We start from the raw sequence: 19,717 nt of genomic DNA on the forward strand, positions 1-19,717 counted from the left end.
CTCAGCTGCCAGAAAGATCACAGGGAACAGATCTCTCTAGCCCAGAAGGACTGTGCTGCCAGAGAGATCACGAGGAACCGATCTCTCTAGCCCAGAAGGACTGGGCTGCCAGAGAGATCCCAGGGAACAGATCTCTAGCCCAGAAGGACTGGGCTGCCAGAGAGATCCCAGGGAACAGATCTCTAGCCCAGAAGGACTGGGCTGCCAGGGACATCAGACCCTCTATTTCAGGGTGCAGTGGATCCTACAGCCTACCTGAGGGTAACGCCCACCCCACAGACACCAATGTAATGTTTAAAGTCTCAGGTGAAATAAAAGCTAACATGTATTTCCCCTTAAAGAGGTCTCCCTAGTTATACCTCTGTGCATGTCTCCTACTGGGACCTCAAATCTCATACTGCAAATTCCACACAGCCAAGGGGACAATTCACTAAAAGCTCAGCGCACATATGCACAGCTCCAAAATGAGGGAACCAAGTTCAGAGCTAGTGTGGAGCCAAGCAAAGCGGAGCCAGAGCGCAGAGCAAAGCGGAGCCAGAGCACAGAGCAAAGCGGAGCCAGAGCACAGAGCGCAGAGCAATGTGGAGCTAGAGCACAGAGCGCTGAGCAAAGCGGAGCCAGAGCACAGCGGAGCTAGAGCACAGAGCAAAGCGGAGCCAGAGCGCAGAGCAAAGCGGAGCCAGAGCAAAGCGGAGCTAGAGCACAGCGGAGCTAGAGCACAGAGCAAAGCGGAGCTAGAGCACAGCGGAGCTAGAGCACAGAGCAAAGCGGAGCTAGAGCACAGAGCGCAGAGCAAAGCGGAGCCAGAGCAAAGCGGAGCTAGAGCACTGCGGAGCTAGAGCACAGAGCAAAGCGGAGCTAGAGTGCAGAGCACAGAGCAAAGCGGAGCCAGAGCACTGAGCAAAGCGGAGCTAGAGCACAGAGCAAAGCGGAGCTAGAGCACATCGGAGCCAGAGCACAGCGGAGCTAGAGCACAGAGCACATCGGAGCTAGAGCACAGAGCAAAGCGGAGCTAGAGCACAGCGGAGCTAGAGCACAGTGGAGCTAGAGCACAGAGCAAAGCGGAGCCAGAGCAAAGCGGAGCTAGAGCACAGAGCACAGCGGAGCTAGAGTGCAGAGCACAGAGCACAGCGGAGCTAGAGCACAGAGCACAGCGGAGCTAGAGCGCAGAGCACAGCGGAGCTAGAGCACAGAGCACAGCGGAGCTAGAGCGCAGAGCACAGCGGAGCTAGAGCACAGCGGAGCTAGAGCACAGAGCAAAGCGGAGCTAGAGCACAGAGTGCAGAGCAAAGAGTCCTTAAATAAAAGCAACTGAAAAAAATAGACAGTGCTTAACAGCACATGGAGGCTGAAGTGGAAACTGGAGTCTGGACACAGAGCTGAGAAAGACATGTGGCTACACACACAGAGCTGAGAAAGACATGTGGCTACACACACAGAGCTGAGAAAGACATGTGGCTACACACACAGAGCTGAGAAAGACATGTGGCTACACACACAGACGTGCTGCTTCAGTAGGGCACACAGTAGAGAAGAAACATAGCTCACTGATAGAGTGGAAGCCCAATTAGTTACTCTGAGGTTAATTGGATAATAGTTTACACACAGGAGAGTCTTGCGACACCATAATAGAAGGATAGAAAACGTAACAAAACTATCTTTTTCTTACCCGTAGAACTAAATAAGGAACTGAACTGCTCCTTAAGCCCACATACCATCACAGAGGAGAGATGCATAGTATGTAGTACCATAAGGCCACAGAGGAGAGATGCATAGTATGTAGTACCATAAGGCCACAGAGGATATTAGATGTTCTAGATTAGAGAAGGCATACTGTACCATGCCTTTGGAATAAATCGCAGGGTGGCCTGTTTCCATATTATCCCAGACTGGGCCCTCATATTATCCCAGACTGGGCCCTCATATTATCCCAGACTGGGCCCTCATATTATCCCAGACTGGGCCCTCATATTATCCCAGACTGGCGTAGCATTAAACTGCAGCGAGACCCTCTGCAGATACGCAGGAGAACATAGCTTGCAACTGAATGCCACAAATGGAAGGGGCATCATTCTTTTTAGTAATGGCTAGGAACACGGGTAAGTCCTCAATTTTCCACTGCCCACACCAAGATATTGTGGCACGGACTAGAGGATTTGGGGCAAATGTTATCCTTTGCTTTGCAATAGGAAAGCCTGAGGCGCCCTGTACCAAGATGTACCAGAAAAATAACAACCCCAGTGAGGAGAGAACCCGCCCTCCTGACCTGTATCAGCTTATACGAGGAAGAAAGCAGCGAGCTTTTAGGGGCTGATGGAACTGGATTCATTTCAGGTTGTTGCCCTGCCATATCTGGGTGAAGATGAATCCCTGTTAGCTTGTACTGGCATAGAGAAATGATTTCTATTCCTGCATCAGGTTTAACCTCTTATCTGCCACACATCACATCCCTTTGCAGTATGGATCCCTCAGAAAGGTACACAGCAGAGCTATGAACAAGCGGATAAACGTGAGAGCTCCCACATATACAGATGTAGCAGTCTGATAACACATATCCCCTTATAGTGCAGAAAACAATAAATGCCCACGATTAAGCCGTGTACAATTTCACAGGCAGAGTGACGATGTAAGAGTGAAGATATAAGAGTGCAGATATAAGAGTGCAGATATAAGAGTGCAGATATAAGAGTGCAGATATAAGAGTGCAGATATAAGAGTGCAGATATAAGCGTGCACATCTGCTGTCACGCCCTATATCTGTAATGCGAGAAGCCCACCCACAATGTGTGCATGGCGAGATCACTGTATACGGAAGACATCCCTGCACCACCGTGCAACCCACAGCACCAGATCTTCAGCTAATGCTTTCCAAGTGCTGTTTGCACACGAGAACACAAATGCACAGGCCAAAGACAACGATTTCAGAGGGAGACGATAAAGAGCAGCCTGGTGCCTTACTTACAAGTGGAATTTCTCCTCCCACACGGGGTTCAGGTTGCCATAGATGGTCTTTGTCCTCTTCTTTGTCTTTCCCACCTGCACAGTGACGTATGGATCACTGGATCCGGTTTTGTCCTTCGCTTGCAGGCCCTGGGCACACAGCACTGAAAGGAGAAGCAGAAATGTAGGATAATGCAGACCCTTGTGTAGTCAGGCCATATTATATCCCGTTACTGCCGGCACTGCTTCACCTCCCATCATGAGGTGCATGCATGAGAGACACTTTTTGGGATGCAATTTAAATATAATCGGGGATTTCAGATGTCCCTTGCGGTTATTAGTTTAGAACATCACTTTGGGAGAGGAGTTTCCATCACATAATTCAACCACAAGCAAGGGAATTTCTGATAACCAACTCCGGAAGAAAGAGTTTTTAACATTGCAGGGGTATCAACAAAAATAATAAAGCTCACTTAAATAATCGTATTGATGTAATATGGGTGTGCCCTAAACGCCTAGTATGGCGGTGGGTGCAACTAATGAGCAGATAATTACAATAACTAACGACAGCTGGGAAGCGAAAGCATATTAGTGCCAACGCTTAACAACTAGAAGCTCATTCTGAAGCGCACTCCTGGGCGATTAAAACTTAACGTTTAATTGATCACACAATAAAATAGGTTCTAAACACAGAGTAATTAATAATAACAACATACAATGTACTTATATCGAGAGGGAGAGGAGAGATGGAGATGGGCTGCGGTGTGTCATGCTATAGCCGATGCCTGAAGTAAACCAGCAAAGCCAATTTACACCAAATAAGCCTATTAATATAGAACAGAGGATCTCTGATTGACAACTGCTATAAGGACTGTAAACACTACACCTCTGTAGTTGTGCCGTGCGGCATGAGGCGTAGCATACCGATCAAACCAACCTGTATTGTTAAATATAGCACAAAACAGTGTCTGTCTAATGTATATACTGGTACTTTAACCTCATAAGATGTTGATTCTCACGGTTAGCGCAACACAATAACAGGTTGGTGGTACGTGGATTGATTCTACGCCCAATGACGTTAACAAACACAACACACAGGTAAATACACGGTATAGCTAATAGAAAATAGAAAAACCAGGAAGCAACTGGTACTAAACACTCTGCTTGTGTGACATAAGAAACATCCCAATAGTGCTGTGGTCAGTGGACATGCCATCCAAATATAATCAATGCTGTGAATGTGATGTCTCCTGCAAAGCAGCTATAATCAGAAGGTAACACAACCTCCCAAGTGCAGATATGCTTAAAGGTTTCTAAGCATTTATCATTAGGAGTCTGTACAGCATTGCCAGCAGGCTGCCAGTCCTGATAGTATGTGTCAACATAAACGCAACTACATGCAACTTAATGTATGACAAGCATGACATGAGACTGACTGACATAAATATACAACAGCATAGAGACAGGCTGGACCTGTAACCGCTGAGTGGTGAACAGCTGCTATACCTGGATACGAACGCAGTAAAATTGAGTCAGTAGCAGAAACAGAGATACAAAGTGCCAACAATACCACTCTCTCACTGATCCCTCCCTGTAGATGTCACCACGCCAACGCCCTACGCGTTTCCCTCCTACACGGAGATTCTTCAGGGGCGAGTGACATTGCAGGGGTGACTACTTTATACTCGGAAGACCAATGGGGCACACATTGCAAACAAACAAAAACCAGGGACTTAAAATGAAGAGAGCCAAGCCACAGGCCGAGTTACACACTGGGCGAATACCATAATGATGTTAACGTGGCTGCACTAATCCCGACCCTGGAGAGATGCGTGGCCGACCCTGGAGAGATGCGTGGCAGAACCTGCACACGGGCTGCTATAAGCTGCCTGCACTTTCCTGACAATATGATCAAGTCACATCTGGCTTTGAGGTCTGCAGAGCACTGAGGGGATTTACAGTCAGATAATCTGATGTGAAGCCAATAAATGCAGTGACCTCCTGCTACACAAGCGAGGAGGTGTGAACTGGGAAAAAGAGAGAGCTCAGAGGGACCAGTTTCTGCCTGTAAGGAAGGGACCAGTTTCTGCCTGTAAGGAAGGCCGCCGGCTTCCCTCCCGGATGGACCAGTTTCTGCCTGTAAGGAAGGCCGCCGGCTACCCTCCCGGAGGGACCAGTTTCTGCCTGTAAGGTAGGCCGCCGGCTTCCCTCCCGGAGGGACCGGTTTCTGCCTGTAAGGAAGGCCGCCGGCTTCCCTCCAGGAGGGACCAGTTTCTGCCTGTAAGGAAGGCCGCCGGCTTCCCTCCCGGAGGGACCAGTTTCTGCCTGTAAGGAAGGCCGCCGGCTTCCCTCCCGGAGGGACCAGTTTCTGCCTGTAAGGAAGGCCGCCGGCTTCCCTCCCGGAGGGACCAGTTTCTGCCTGTAAGGAAGGCCGCCGGCTTCCCTCCCGGAGGGACCCGTTTCTGCCTGTAAGGAAGGCCGCCGGCTTCCCTCCGGGAGGGACCAGTTTCTGCCTGTAAGGAAGGCCGCCGGCTTCCCTCCCGGAGGAACCCGTTTCTGCCTGTAAGGAAGGCCGCCGGCTTCCCTCCGGGAGGGACCAGTTTCTGCCTGTAAGGAAGGCCGCCGGCTTCCCTCCCGGAGGGACCAGTTTCTGCCTGTAAGGAAGGCCGCCGGCTTCCCTCCCGGAGGGACCAGTTTCTGCCTGTAAGGAAGGCCGCCGGCTTCCCTCCCGGAGGGACCAGTTTCTGCCTGTAAGGAAGGCAGCCGGCTTCTCTCCGGGAGGGACCAGTTTCTGCCTGTAAGGAAGGCCGCCGGCTTCCCTCCCGGAGGGACCAGTTTCTGCCTGTAAGGAAGGCCGCCGGCTTCCCTCCGGGAGGGACCAGTTTCTGCCTGTAAGGAAGGCCGCCGGCTTCCCTCCCGGAGGGACCAGTTTCTGCCTGTAAGGAAGGCCGCCGGCTTCCCTCCGGGAGGGACCAGTTTCTGCCTGTAAGGAAGGCCGCCGGCTTCCCTCCTGGGGGACCAGTTTCTGCCTGTAAGGAAGGCCGCCGGCTTCCCTCCCGGAGGGACCCGTTTCTGCCTGTAAGGAAGGCCGCCGGCTTCCCTCCGGGAGGGACCAGTTCCTGCCTGTAAGGAAGGCCGCCGGCTTCCCTCCCGGAGGGACCAGTTTCTGCCTGTAAGGAAGGCCGCCGGCTTCCCTCCCGGAGGGACCAGTTTCTGCCTGTAAGGAAGGCCGCCGGCTTCCCTCCAGGAGGGACCAGTTTCTGCCTGTAAGGAAGGCCGCCGGCTTCCCACCGGGAGGGACCAGTTTCTGCCTGTAAGGAAGGCCGCCGGCTTCCCTCTCGGAGGGGCCAGTTTCTGCCTGTAAGGAAGGCCGCCGGCTTCCCTCCTGGAGGGACCAGTTTCTGCCTGTAAGGAAGGCCGCCGGCTTCCCTCCGGGAGGGACCAGTTTCTGCCTGTAAGGAAGGCCGCCGGCTTCCCTCCCGGAGGGACCAGTTTCTGCCTGTAAGGAAGGCCGCCGGCTTCCCTCCCGGAGGGACCAGTTTCTGCCTGTAAGGAAGGCCGCCGGCTTCCCTCCCGGAGGGACCAGTTTCTGCCTGTAAGGAAGGCTGCCGGCTTCCCTCCCGGAGAGACCAATTTCTGCCTGTAAGGAAGGCCGCCGGCTTCCCTCCCGGAGGGACCAGTTTCTGCCTGTAAGGAAGGCTGCCGGCTTCCCTCCCGGAGAGACCAGTTTCTGCCTGTAAGGAAGGCCGCCGGCTTCCCTCCCGGAGGGACCCGTTTCTGCCTGTAAGGAAGGCCGCCGGCTTCCCTCCCGGAGGGACCAGTTTCTGCCTGTAAGGAAGGCTGCCGGCTTCCCTCCCGGAGAGACCAATTTCTGCCTGTAAGGAAGGCCGCTGGTTTCCCTCCCGGAGGGACCAGTTTCTGCCTGTAAGGAAGGCCGCCGGCTTCCCTCCCGGAGGGACCAGTTTCTGCCTGTAAGGAAGGCCGCCGGCTTCCCTCCAGGAGGGACCAGTTTCTGCCTGTAAGGAAGGCCGCCGGCTTCCCTCCCGGAGGGACCAGTTTCTGCCTGTAAGGAAGGCCGCCGGCTTCCCTCCCGGAGGGACCAGTTTCTGCCTGTAAGGAAGGCCGCCGGCTTCCCTCCCGGAGGGACCCGTTTCTGCCTGTAAGGAAGGCCGCCGGCTTCCCTCCTGGGGGACCAGTTTCTGCCTGTAAGGAAGGCCGCCGGCTTCCCTCCCGGAGGGACCAGTTTCTGCCTGTAAGGAAGGCCGCCGGCTTCCCTCCGGGAGGGACCAGTTTCTGCCTGTAAGGAAGGCCGCCGGCTTCCCTCCGGGAGGGACCAGTTTCTGCCTGTAACGAAGGCCGCCGGCTTCCCTCCCGGAGGGACCAGTTTCTGCCTGTAAGGAAGGCCGCCGGCTTCCCACCGGGAGGGACCAGTTTCTGCCTGTAAGGAAGGCCGCCGGCTTCCCTCCTGGAGGGTCCAGTTTCTGCCTGTAAGGAAGGCCGCCGGCTTCCCACCGGGAGGGACCAGTTTCTGCCTGTAAGGAAGGCCGCCGGCTTCCCTCCCGGAGGGACCAGTTTCTTCCTGTAAGGAAGGCCGCCGGCTTCTCTCCGGGAGGGACCACCCTACACTTTTGTATACAGAGCAGGGCAAACAGTAAGGCGAGGCATAAAGCAGAGTGCTCAAATTCAGTCATCGAGGGCTAAGGCCAGGTCCTAAGACAATACCGAAGCAAGTTTTAGTCTTAGTGATACCTAAGGCCACGCTTACAGTGCGCGCAACGGAGACGGATGACGTCACCCCCGCCGCTAGCGAAAGTTGCAATTCGCTTTCAGGCGACCATGTCTTTGATTGGTTCAGAGGCTGTCATGTGGCGATAGCCTCTGAAAAATCAAATTTGACCGGCTTCAAAAATGTGCGCCGCCAGTGTCGCATCGCGCTTACTATAAGTGCACACGGCGGCGGCAATACATTTGTTTTGCCGCGACGTCGCGTCGCCGGCACTATAGGCGTAGCCTAAGGCTTAGAGTGTGTGTGTTAGTGATAACTAAGGCTGTGTGTGTGTGTGTGTTAGAGATACCTAAGGCTTAGTGTGTGTGTGTGTGTTAGCGATACCTAAGGCTTAGTGTGTGTGTGTTAGCGATACCTAAGGCTTAGTGTGTGTGTGTTAGTGATACCTAAGGCTTAGTGTGTGTGTGTTAGCGATACCTAAGGCTTAGTGTGTGTGTGTTAGCGATACCTAAGGCTTAGTGTGTGTGTGTTAGCGATACCTAAGGCTTAGTGTGTGTGTGTTAGCGATACCTAAGGCTTAGTGTGTGTGTGTTAGCGATACCTAAGGCTTAGTGTGTGTGTGTTAGCGATACCTAAGGCTTAGTGTGTGTGTGTTAGCGATACCTAAGGCTTAGTGTGTGTGTGTTAGCGATACCTAAGGCTTAGTGTGTGTGTGTTAGCGATACCTAAGGCTTAGTGTGTGTGTGTTAGCGATACCTAAGGCTTAGTGTGTGTGTGTTAGCGATACCTAAGGCTTAGTGTGTGTGTGTTAGCGATACCTAAGGCTTAGTGTGTGTGTGTTAGCGATACCTAAGGCTTAGTGTGTGTGTGTTAGCGATACCTAAGGCTTAGTGTGTGTGTGTTAGCGATACCTAAGGCTTAGTGTGTGTGTGTTAGCGATACCTAAGGCTTAGTGTGTGTGTGTTAGCGATACCTAAGGCTTAGTGTGTGTGTGTTAGCGATACCTAAGGCTTAGTGTGTGTGTGTTAGCGATACCTAAGGCTTAGTGTGTGTGTGTTAGTGATACCTAAGGCTTAGTGTGTGTGTGTTAGCGATACCTAAGGCTTAGTATGTGTGTGTTAGCGATACCTAAGGCTTAGTGTGTGTGTTAGCGATACCGAAGGCTTAGTGTGTGTGTGTTAGCGATACCTAAGGCTTAGTGTGTGTTAGCGATACCTAAGGGTTAGTGTGTGTGTGTTAGCGATACCTAAGGCTTAGTGTGTGTGTTAGCGATACCTAAGGCTTAGTGTGTGTGTTAGTGATACCTAAGGCTTAGTGTGTGTGTTAGCTATACCTAAGGCTTAGTGTGTGTGTTAGCGATACCTAAGGCTTAGTGTGTGTGTTAGCGATACCTAAGGCTTAGTGTGTGTGTTAGTGATACCCAAGGCTTAGTGTGTGTGTTAGTGATACCTAAGGCTTAGTGTGTGTGTGTTAGTGATACCTAAGGCTTAGTGTGTGTGTTAGCGATACCTAAGGCTTAGGGTGTGTGTTAGTGATACCTAAGGCTTAGTGTGTGTTACTGATACCTAAGGCTTAGTGTGTGTGTTAGTCATACCCAAGGCTTAGTGTGTGTGTTAGTGATACCTAAGGCTTAGTGTGTGTTAGCGATACCTAAGGCTTAGTGTGTTAATGATACCCAAGGCTTAGTGTGTGTGTGTTAGTGATACCTAAGGCTTAGTGTGTGTTAGTGATACCCAAGGCTTAGTGTGTGTGTTACTGATACCTAAGGCTTAGTGTGTGTGTGTTAGCGATACCTAAGGCTTAGTGTGTGTGTTAGAGATACCTAAGGTTTAGTATGTGTGTGTTAGTGATACCTAAGGCTTAGTGTGTGTGTTAGCGATACCTAAGGCTTAGTGTGTGTGTTAGCGATACCGAAGGCTTAGTGTGTGTGTGTTAGCGATACCTAAGGCTTAGTGTGTGTTAGCGATACCTAAGGGTTAGTGTGTGTGTGTGTGTTAGCGATACCTAAGGCTTATTGTGTGTGTTAGCGATACCTAAGGCTTAGTGTGTGTGTGTTAGTGATACCTAAGGCTTAGTGTGTGTGTTAGCGATACCTAAGGCTTAGTGTGTGTTAGCGATACCTAAGGGTTAGTGTGTGTGTGTGTTAGCGATACCTAAGGCTTAGTGTGTGTGTTAGCGATACCTAAGGCTTAGTGTGTGTGCGTTAGTGATACCTAAGGCTTAGTGTGTGTGTTAGCGATACCTAAGGCTTAGTGTGTGTGTTAGCGATACCTAAGGCTTAGTGTGTGTGTTAGCGATACCTAAGGCTTAGTGTGTGTGTGTTCGTGATACCTAAGGCTTAGTGTGTGTGTTAGTGATACCCAAGGCTTAGTGTGTGTTAGTGATACCTAAGGCTTAGTGTGTGTGTTAGTGATACCTAAGGCTTAGTGTGTGTGTTAGCGATACCTAAGGCTTAGGGTGTGTGTTAGTGATACCTAAGGCTTAGTGTGTGTTAGCGATACCTAAGGCTTAGTGTGTGTGTTAGTGATACCCAAGGCTTAGTGTGTGTGTGTTAGTGATACCTAAGGCTTAGTGTGTGTTAGTGATACCCAAGGCTTAGTGTGTGTGTTAGTGATACCTAAGGCTTAGTGTGTGTGTGTGTGTTAGTGATACCTAAGGCTTAGCGTGTGTGTGTTAGAGAAATCTCAAAGGCTAAGCTGAGCATACCCGGTGCAGAGCCACGTGCATCTGTATCTCAGCTCCTGTATGATCCCATTGAAACTGTATGCATTGGTTGTAAGAAGCTGAAAAGAAAGTGTGGTCTGTGCTCAGTTTAAAAAGAGCTTAAACCTGCTACAGTACCTCCTTCACTGCCAGGTGGACGTGAAACAGATTGCTTTGGTAAATAATAAGTGAGAACCCTGCCAAAGCTCTTTGGATCCTAAGGCTTTTGAGGTGTCTTTGCTAATCAAACGAATAGCAGAGAACATTATATAAACAAAGGAATGACCTGAAAGTGTCAGTGTGAGTAAACAAGTAGCTACAGTATGCTGTGCCCCACATGGTGCCATCACAAAGACTAGGGACTGGCCCAACAAGGGACAGTCCTGGCGGTGCTGCTCTCCGATTTACCAGTTATGGTGATCTTTGCGGACCATTTGGACGTGCCATCCAGAACACTCTGCTTCACGGTCTTCATCTGCTGAGCTTGGGCTACTTTGCCCACGCTGAAGACCTCTCTGATAACCTCGAAGATCTCCGGCTTGTTTCTCTCCCTGATCTTCATGCGGTCCTTCATGGCCATGATGATGTTCTGGGTCCGGTCCTCAGCTCCATGCTTGGAGCTCTTCTCTGCTGCTCCTGTTAGTAGAACAGGAAAGAGACAAGTAAGGAGCTGCACATATAATGAGTGGAATACACAGCAGGGCCCCTGTGAGACGAGCGATCAGAAGATCTACTCCAGCCGCTGAACACTTCACTGCTCAGGGACACAGCGGAAATCAACACATTGCAATTTATAGTAAGGCTGAGCTTCTAGAAAGATCATGACCTAATTAAAAGTTGTGATGACAATACCGGTGAAACTAAATATAATAGCGCTCCACCTGTTTAGTGCTGATCACCACACACATCCCCCACTGCTATCCAAACCTTAGGAACCATGGGTAAATATATATATATATATATATATATATATATATATATATATATACACATATACACACACATACAGTTAGGTCCGAAACTAATTGGACACTGACCATTTTCATAATTTTGGCTCTGTACGCCACCACAATGGATTTGAAATGAAACAACCGAGATGCAATAGAAGTGCAGACTTTCAGCTTTAATTCAAGGGGTTAAACAAAAATATCGTATGAAACGTTTAGGAATTGCAACCATTTTCATACACTGTCCCCTTATTTCAGGGGCTCAAATGTAATTGGACAAATTAACACAATCATAAATAAAATGTTCATTTTTAATACTTTGTCGAGAATCCTTTGCAGGCAATGACTGCTTGAAGTCTGGAACGCATGGACATCACCAAATGCTGGGTTTCCGCCTTTGTGATGCTTTGCCTTGCCTTTACTGCAGCTGTCTTCAGTTGTTGTTTGTTCGTTGGTCTTTCTGCCTTAAGTTTTGTCCTCAACAAGTGAAATGCATGCTCGATCGTGTTGAGATCAGGTGATTGACTCGGTCATTGCAGAATATTCCACTTCTTTGCCTTAAAAAACTCCTGGGTTGCTTTCGCAGTATGTTTTGGGTCATTGTCCATCTGTAAAAAGTGAAGCGCCGTCCAATCAACTTCGCTGAATTTGGCTGAATCTGAGCAGACAATATATCCCTATACACTTCAGAATTCATCCGGCTGCTTCTGTCTTCTGTCACATCATCAATAAACACTAGTGACCCAGTGCCATTGTAAGCCATGCATGCCCATGCCATCACACTGCCTCCACCGTGTTTTACAGATGTGGTGTGCTTCGGATCATGAACCGTTCCAAGCCTTCTCCATACTTTTTTCTTCTCATCATTCTGGTACGGATTGATCTTAGTTTCATCTGTCCATAGAATGCTGTTCCAGAACTAGGCTGGCTAGAGATATTGTTTGGGAAAGTCTAATCTGGCCTTTATATTCTTGAGGTTTATGAATGGTTTGCACCTTGTGGTGAACCCTCTGTATTTGCTCTCATGAAATCTTCTCTTTATGGTAGATTTGGATAATGATAATCCTACCTCCTGGAGAGTGTGCTTCACTTGGCTGGATGTTGTGAAGGGGTTTTTCTTTACCATGGAAAGGATCCTACGATCATCCACCACTGTTGTCTTCCGTGGACATCCAGGCCTTTTTGTATTGCAGAGCTCACCAGTGAGTTCTTTTTTTCTCAGAATGTACCAAACTGTTGATTTGGCCGCTCCTAATGTTCTTGCTATCTCTCTGATGGATTTTCTTTTTTTTTGCAGCCTAAGGATTCCCTGTTTCATTTGCATTGAGAGCTCCTTTGACCGCATGTTGTGGGTTCACAGCAACAGCTTCCAAATGTGAATGCCACACCTGGAATCAACTCCAGACCTTTTACCTGCTTAATTGATGCTGAAATAACGAAGGAATAGCCCACACCTGTCCATGAAACACCTTTTGAGTCAATTGTCCAATTACTTTTGGTCCCTTGAAAAAGAGGGGGCTACATATTAAATAGATGGAATTCCTAAACCCTATCTCCAATTTGGATGTGAAAACCCTCAAATTAAAGCTGATAGAAAGCACTTTAAGTTCATCTTCATTATTTAACTGTAACTTGAATTTATTTTGGTACACAGCCGAAATAACAAAACTTGTGTCAGTGTCCAGTTATTTCCGGACCTAACTGTACATACATATACAAGTTTCTGAACGGGGTTTTTTTTTAAAAATTTTATAGCAACAGTTCATGTTTGAGATCTTGCACCAGAAAAATAATAGGCATCAATATAAAGCAATATACCGCCAGCATTCATATTTCCAGCGTGTAAAGTGCCCTATACATACTTACAGAACAGGAAATACAAATGACCTGCCGGGCGGGGGGTGTCCCAGTTATCCCCGTTAGATACAGTACACTGTGTAAATGAATGGCCTTGATGGCAGAAACGGAGATCTGCATGCTGTCTCTACTTTAACCTTTATTTTGTACATTGAATAGATCCCCTCATTACACAGTGCAGGTATATTCACTTAATGAAACACGGACTGCTGTTATAACATTATATTGTATTTAGGGACAGGGAGTCTTAGGTCCAAAAGAAATGGTGCTGCTTAGTACAGCTTGGGAAAGTAGCATGTGGATTTTCTTACAACAAAATGAATTACGCTGAAGCGGTGCTTTACCAAGGTTTGGTGTAGCTTGTATGTGTACCCAGCTTTATATATAATACGGTCAATGTGGAAGTATATTTTATGGAACATACATTACAATACAGGGAGTTGTAATCCAATACACAAGAATAAAGGCACCAAACACAGAAAAAATAAGAAAAAGGAACCCCTGATCAAAAGAGCTAACAATCTAATTTAATGTGTGTTTCCTCAAACCAAGTACACAGTGCTTTTAAACCCACGGATTGCGCATTGTGGCTGGGTACATGGGGGAGGGGGGGGACGCCTTTACAGCACTCCAGCTCCCCGTGGCAGAGAATCCCGATACATACAGTATGATATACATGATGTGTCTCAGCGCGGATCCAGATGTTCCTGGAGAAATATCAGCCACACATGTGCCTTCTGCACCAGCAGCTGTGAAGCTATTTATATCCCGAGGGCGCAGCAGCAGCAGGATGGCCGCGCGCACGGCAGTATCAGGAAGCTACGCCTACTTTCCCTCTCATTCCTGGCCAACGCCAGTCCTCAAGGGCCACCAACAGGTCAAGTTTTACGGTTATCCCTGCTTAAGCACAGGTGGCTCAATCATTGACTGCACCTGTGCTGAAGCAGGGATATTCTGAAAACCTGGCTTGTTGGTGGCCCTTGAGGACAGGAGTTGGCCGTTCCTGCACTAATATAACATTACATTATCAATATAATATGCTGCTTGTAACCTTTCCCAATATCAATTAAAGAGCACAGAGTTAAATGTCTGAATAGAACGCACGGCTGAAAGAATCCCGCGGTACAATAAGGAATGGCTCCCTTGTAATGAGAGTAGTGTCGGGGAATATGAATGTGCTGTGCAGTGTGCAGAAGGAAAAGCCCCGGTGCTTGGCTTGTCCTCTAATGGTGCATCAAAGCCTTCCCCAAATACAAAGGCAGAGTGACTGCCGTGAGTGTATCTGAGCAGCGATTACCGCAGAGGGGGAAATGGCTTCTATAAAGCTAAATTATACACTAGAGATGCACACACAAAGCATCCTGCGGATAGATGGAAAGTACAGATACTTTAGTGAACAGACTCTGAAATCTTTCCAGGTGAGGCGTCATTTCCAGGGCAGCACAGCCTTTGTAACCCGTACAATAGTCATCACTGGCGCTGCCAGGTAGGAGACCGGTGGGATGAATGTATAAACCATGCCTGTTCTATGGGCAATCACAGTGAGCCGCACTCATGCCACGATATCAGCATTACTTGGCATATAGATGTGTAGATAGAAGTTCCCGGTGTTGCTGGGGTCGGTGACTCCATTGGTAGCAAGGACTTTGTGTACGGCGCAGGTCTGTATGTAATTCCTTCCCTGCCCGGGGCCTGCTATGTATGTCTTTATTTATATAGCGCCATTAGTGTACATAGCGCTTCACAGCAGTAATACACGGGACAATCATATAAATAACAAATAATACACATAACAGATAATGGGAATAAGTGCTTCAGGCATAAATGTAACATTGTGGAAGAGGAGTCCCTGCTCAGAAGAGCTTACAATCTAATTGGTAGGGAGAACGTACAGAGACAATAGGAGGGAGTTCTGGTAAGTGCGTGTGCAGGGGGCCAAGCTTTATGTATCATGTGTTCAGAATATCCACAGTGCTATTCGTATGCTTCTTTAAGCAAGTGTTTCTTAAGGCGGGTCTTAAAGGTGGATAGAGAGGGTGCTAGTCGGGTACTGAGGGGAAGGGCATTCCAGAGGTGTGGGGCAGAAAGTGAGAAAAGTTTAAAGCGGGAGAGGGCTTTAGATACAAAAAGGGTAGAGAGAAGACATCCTTGAGCAGAACGCAAGAGTCGGGATGGTGCATAGTGAGAAATTAGGGCTGAGATGTAAGGAGGAGCAGTAGAGGGTAAAGCTTTAAAAGTGAGCAGGAGAATTGAGTGTGTGATACAGGATTTAATTGGAACCCAGGAGAGTGATTTCAGGAGGGGAGACGCGGAGACAGATTTAGGAAAGAGTAGAGTGATTCTGGCAGCAGCGTTTAGGATAGATTGTAGGGGAGACAGGTGAGAGGCAGGAAGGCCGGACAGCAGGAGGTTATAGTAGTCGAGACGGGAGAGAATGAGGGCCTGAGTCAGAGTTTTAGCAGTCGAGCAACAGAGGAAAGGGCGTATCTTTGTTATATTGCGGAGGAAAAAGCGACAGGTTTTAGATAAGTTTTGAATGTGAGAGGAGAGTGTGAGAGAGGAGTCGAGTGTGACCCCTAGGCAGTGTGCTTGGGCTACTGGGTGAATGATAGTACTTCCAACAGTAATGTGGAAGGAGGTAGCAGGGCCAGGTTTGGGAGGAAGTATGAGGAGCTATGTTTTTGTTAAGTTTAAGTCTGCGGATGGCCATCCAGGATGATATAGCAGAGAGACATTCCAAACTTTGGTCTATAGAGCAGGTGTAAGGTCGGGGGTTGAAAAGTAAATTTATGTGCCGTCAGCATAGAGGTGATATTTAAACCCAAGAGATGTGATTAGGTCACCTAGAGAAAGTGTGTACAGAGAAAAAAACAAGAGGTCCCAGGACAGAGCCCTGGGGTACCCCCACAGAGAGATAAATAGAGGAGGAGGAGGTGTTAGCAGAAGAGACACTGAAAGTACGATGGGAGAGGTAAGAGGAGGTCCAGGATAGAGCTTTGTTACGAATGCAAGAGTATGGAGAATGTAAAGGAGGAGAGGGTGGTCCACAGTGTCAAATGCTGCAGAGAGGTTGAGTAATATGAGCAGAGTGTAATGACCTCTGTCTTTGGCAGCTTGGAGGTCATCAGGTATTTTAGTGAGGGCTGTTTCAGTGGAGTGAGCAGTGCGGAAGCCAGATTGTAGAGGGTCTAGGAGAGAATAGCTGGTGAGAAAATGTATGCAATGAATTGGTTCTTCCCCTGATGGTACCATGGCCAGTATAAACCTTCTGATATATACTGTAGATTGATGCATTGCTGGCCACTCTGGGAGAAAGAAGTTTAAGAGCTTCTTGAAAGGGGCAATAACCTAACAGTACAAAGGTTTTACTTTTGTTCGCTAACAATGTAAGTGGTTTCCTCAAAGAAGAGTAATCATGCTTAAATAAAGTGGCCACATTTGATCATGAAGCCAGTTTTCCTTTTTAGTGGAGACTCTGAAAAGCACAGTGCTCATCTGTCAAGTGTTTCAATCACTCGCACACGCCTCTTATCAGACAGCCCCGCAGGAGGAAGGGGCGGCAGGTTGTGCACGGAGAACGCTCTCTCATTCCCACGTTTCAGCTTAGCATGGTTACAGAGTCAGGTTTTCAGGATATCCCTGCATCAGCACAGGTGGCTCAATCAGAGGCTCAGTCAAAGACTGAGCCAGATTGAGCCGCGGTGCTGAAGCAGGCATATCCTGTTAGGGGGTCTTGAAGACTGGAGTTGAGAACCTCTGCCCCAAGGGCTTCTCCTGGAAACGTGTGTGTGTGATGCGTGTTCTGGTGGGAGTGATTTAACCTGAACATGAGCGCAATGCTACAAGCGCAGTAACTGCACAACGGAACGCCACATTCCAAGGTTACATCCAGGATTGTAAGATGCCTGTCACCAAGTATGTGGGAATCCACCTCCACAGCTCAAGCTTCTCCTACTTTCAGAGGGGTGGCTATAAGAAATGATGCATTAGCACAGACCTATCATCGATCATGAATGTACAGGTCTGAACTTTGACCCTGTTTCCAGTGCACTTTCTAGCACTGCATTTGTATTGTCGGCAGAGAGCCCTTTCCCCTATTGCAATTAACCCCTATAGTGTCAAACATACCTGCAATGCACCGATTTGCAAAACCTTGCATACCATCTTGGCAGTGAAAAGGTTACAGCAAGTACAACAGAGGTTACGTTACCCCGCGTTCGTGGCACTTACGCTGCAAGCAGTCAGCATTGAGCAGGTCTTGGCACTTCTCGTGGCATTTAACCCCGCACTCCGTGCACCGCATGCCCTGCCGTGCGATCCCCCACAGCAGGCCCTCGCACTCGTAGCAGTAGGTCGGGGTAGTGGCAGTCCAGACCTCGAAGTTGTGAGGGGTTGTGCAGGAGATGGGATATATTAAGGCTTGTAGGGTCTTCTTGTACACGTGCGATTTCTGAAACAATAGGAGCAATGTGACCAGGAGGAAGACACAGAGGTAAGAAACTGATGCTATTCTTGTGTTGTAATAATTCTATTACAAAAATCAGCAATTCTGTCATAAAGTGACACAAGTGAATGCAATACATAGAACGATCATTCCAGTCTAACGTGACATACAGTCGCAACTGAGATTATTCTAAGGGCTCCAACCAGCTCTCGAACACATATCCAGCTGCCAGCTCAGGCCATGGAGCAGCCCCCGCACGGCCCTCTCCCTGAGCACCACGGGGTGGGGAGAGTATGCCACTCCTGATCTTATGCTACCCTACTAAAGGCAATAACACAGATGGGACAACTCGCTGATCTCCCAGATTCCAGGTTAAATGCCCATTTTCCTTCCCAGCCCAGGGCTCCGGCATTATTTGGAAGGTAAGCTGTACAGTACATTTGGGAATACTTTGGGAGTAAGGATCTGTGAGCGTTTGCGGAGAGATGCAGGTCTTGCAGGAGGCTCGATGTGTAAGTTAAGGCAGTGTTATTAGCTTTCTTTTAGTAAGGCCCCACTAAACTCTATATTCACAATAGTAAGGATCCTTCTGGGCAAAACTCTTATTACAAAAGGGAGTGAGATTAATGTTTTGCAAACGTCTCTTGGGGGAGGAGGAGGAGGAGGAGGAGGAGGAGGACTGCTTTTACCTCGGATGTGACATGAAGTGGTGGCGGGGGTTGGGAAAATAAAGAATAAGCAAGGAAGGAAGTCACTGGATATTAAACGTGCTGTTGCCATGAGGTAGTCAATAGGAACAGTAAAAGGACCCCCTTATCGAGCATATAATCCCGGACTATTAATAATAAATGAACCTGACATTTCTTCTTCAAGCTTTTAAACTTAAAAACGCTGTGATAATTGATTGTACAGTTGTCGCTATGAAGCTATTCTAAACATTCACCTTGATAAAGGGCTATCTATAGTCCGAAACGCGTTGGTGTTTTTTGTTTGTATTTTTTGATCCATTAAATAAGCTTTAATTTTTATTGTGGGAACGCAGTCTTGTTGTTATTTACTGGCGTGCCAGCACTGGATGGAGTGCTCCGTTTTTTCTTCCTTTTTGATCATGTAAACCTAAAAACGCCGTGATAATTGATTGTACAGTTGTCGCTATGAAGCTATTCTGAACACGCTGGGGATGATGGGAGCACACACGGCACGCCTCTAACAGGCGCAGGTATCGTTAAAACACAGTGTACTGTATAATTCTAGTAGATACTGAGGTGCAAAGTAATCTCGAATATTGCTCTGGTCACCCGAGCCGAATAGCGGCAGTGTGGAAACAAACTGACATTCCCACCATGGCCAAAATCTGGTTTATTTGTCAAATGGAAGAGATGACTTATCAGGTGAAGGAGCTACACTCCCACGCAGCTGGGACTGCTCACGTACAGTAGGGAGAGCGGGACGCAATCAGTACTCTTTGCCAAGGTGAGATATTAAAGGTATTATTAATCCCCTTGGTCCTCACACAAAGAAATTATCTTGTATAGAAAGTTATTGTGGATTGTGTTAGAATTTCATGCAACCCCAACCCTCCTCCACCCTCCCTTACCCCCCCCTTCCCCCGCCCTCCCCTCTCCTCTCCCTCACCCCCCACCTCCCTCACCCCGCCCCCCTCCCTCACCCCCTCCTCCCCCCCCCCTTATTATTTCTGTACCCTCCATCCTACATATATTGTTTATGGTATTTTTTACGCATTTGTTAAGTATATACAAACTTCCATAAAAACGTGTTACATTGTGTTTTACAAATACTGGACCGCATTGTAAAACGGATCTTGTCCTCATTTTGCACGGCAGGTTATGGCGATTCCTTACCAGGTCTTCGTCCTTAAGAGAAGTGCGAGTAGCCATAGCTGAGGTGATGCCGGCTTTCCGAGACTGGACCAGTGACTAGGAAGAAAATTCAAAAACAGACGGCCCTTCTTACTCAAGGGAAATGGCTTTTTTTTAGTGTGTTTTGTAAGGCAACAAAGCAATGTATTCTTCTGTAACCCCTTCGCTGCGAGGTGGGCCTGCAATGCAAGTCCTTCTGGCAGCAAAGGGGTCTCTAACA

The 19,717-nt window shown here is 48.4% G+C and overlaps 1 protein-coding gene across 10 annotated transcripts in view; it reads right to left on the bottom strand.

Annotated features, from left to right (window-relative positions):
- Window positions 1-19,717, bottom strand: part of UNC13B (unc-13 homolog B) — a 565,224-nt gene that overhangs the window by 229,738 nt on the left and 315,769 nt on the right. For all 10 annotated transcript variants that reach the window (XM_075579702.1, XM_075580181.1, XM_075580121.1 and 7 more), the window contains 4 exons: window positions 19,480-19,554; window positions 17,404-17,623; window positions 10,778-11,005; window positions 2,963-3,104 (listed from right to left, as the gene is read on the bottom strand). In XM_075579702.1, coding sequence (XP_075435817.1) covers window positions 2,963-3,104; window positions 10,778-11,005; window positions 17,404-17,623; window positions 19,480-19,554 — 665 coding nt within the window. The remainder of the gene's footprint in view (window positions 1-2,962; window positions 3,105-10,777; window positions 11,006-17,403; window positions 17,624-19,479; window positions 19,555-19,717) is intronic.

The sequence above is a fragment of the Ascaphus truei genome, chromosome 1 (genome assembly GCF_040206685.1).
Source record: "Ascaphus truei isolate aAscTru1 chromosome 1, aAscTru1.hap1, whole genome shotgun sequence".
Taxonomy (NCBI): Eukaryota; Metazoa; Chordata; class Amphibia; order Anura; family Ascaphidae; genus Ascaphus; species Ascaphus truei.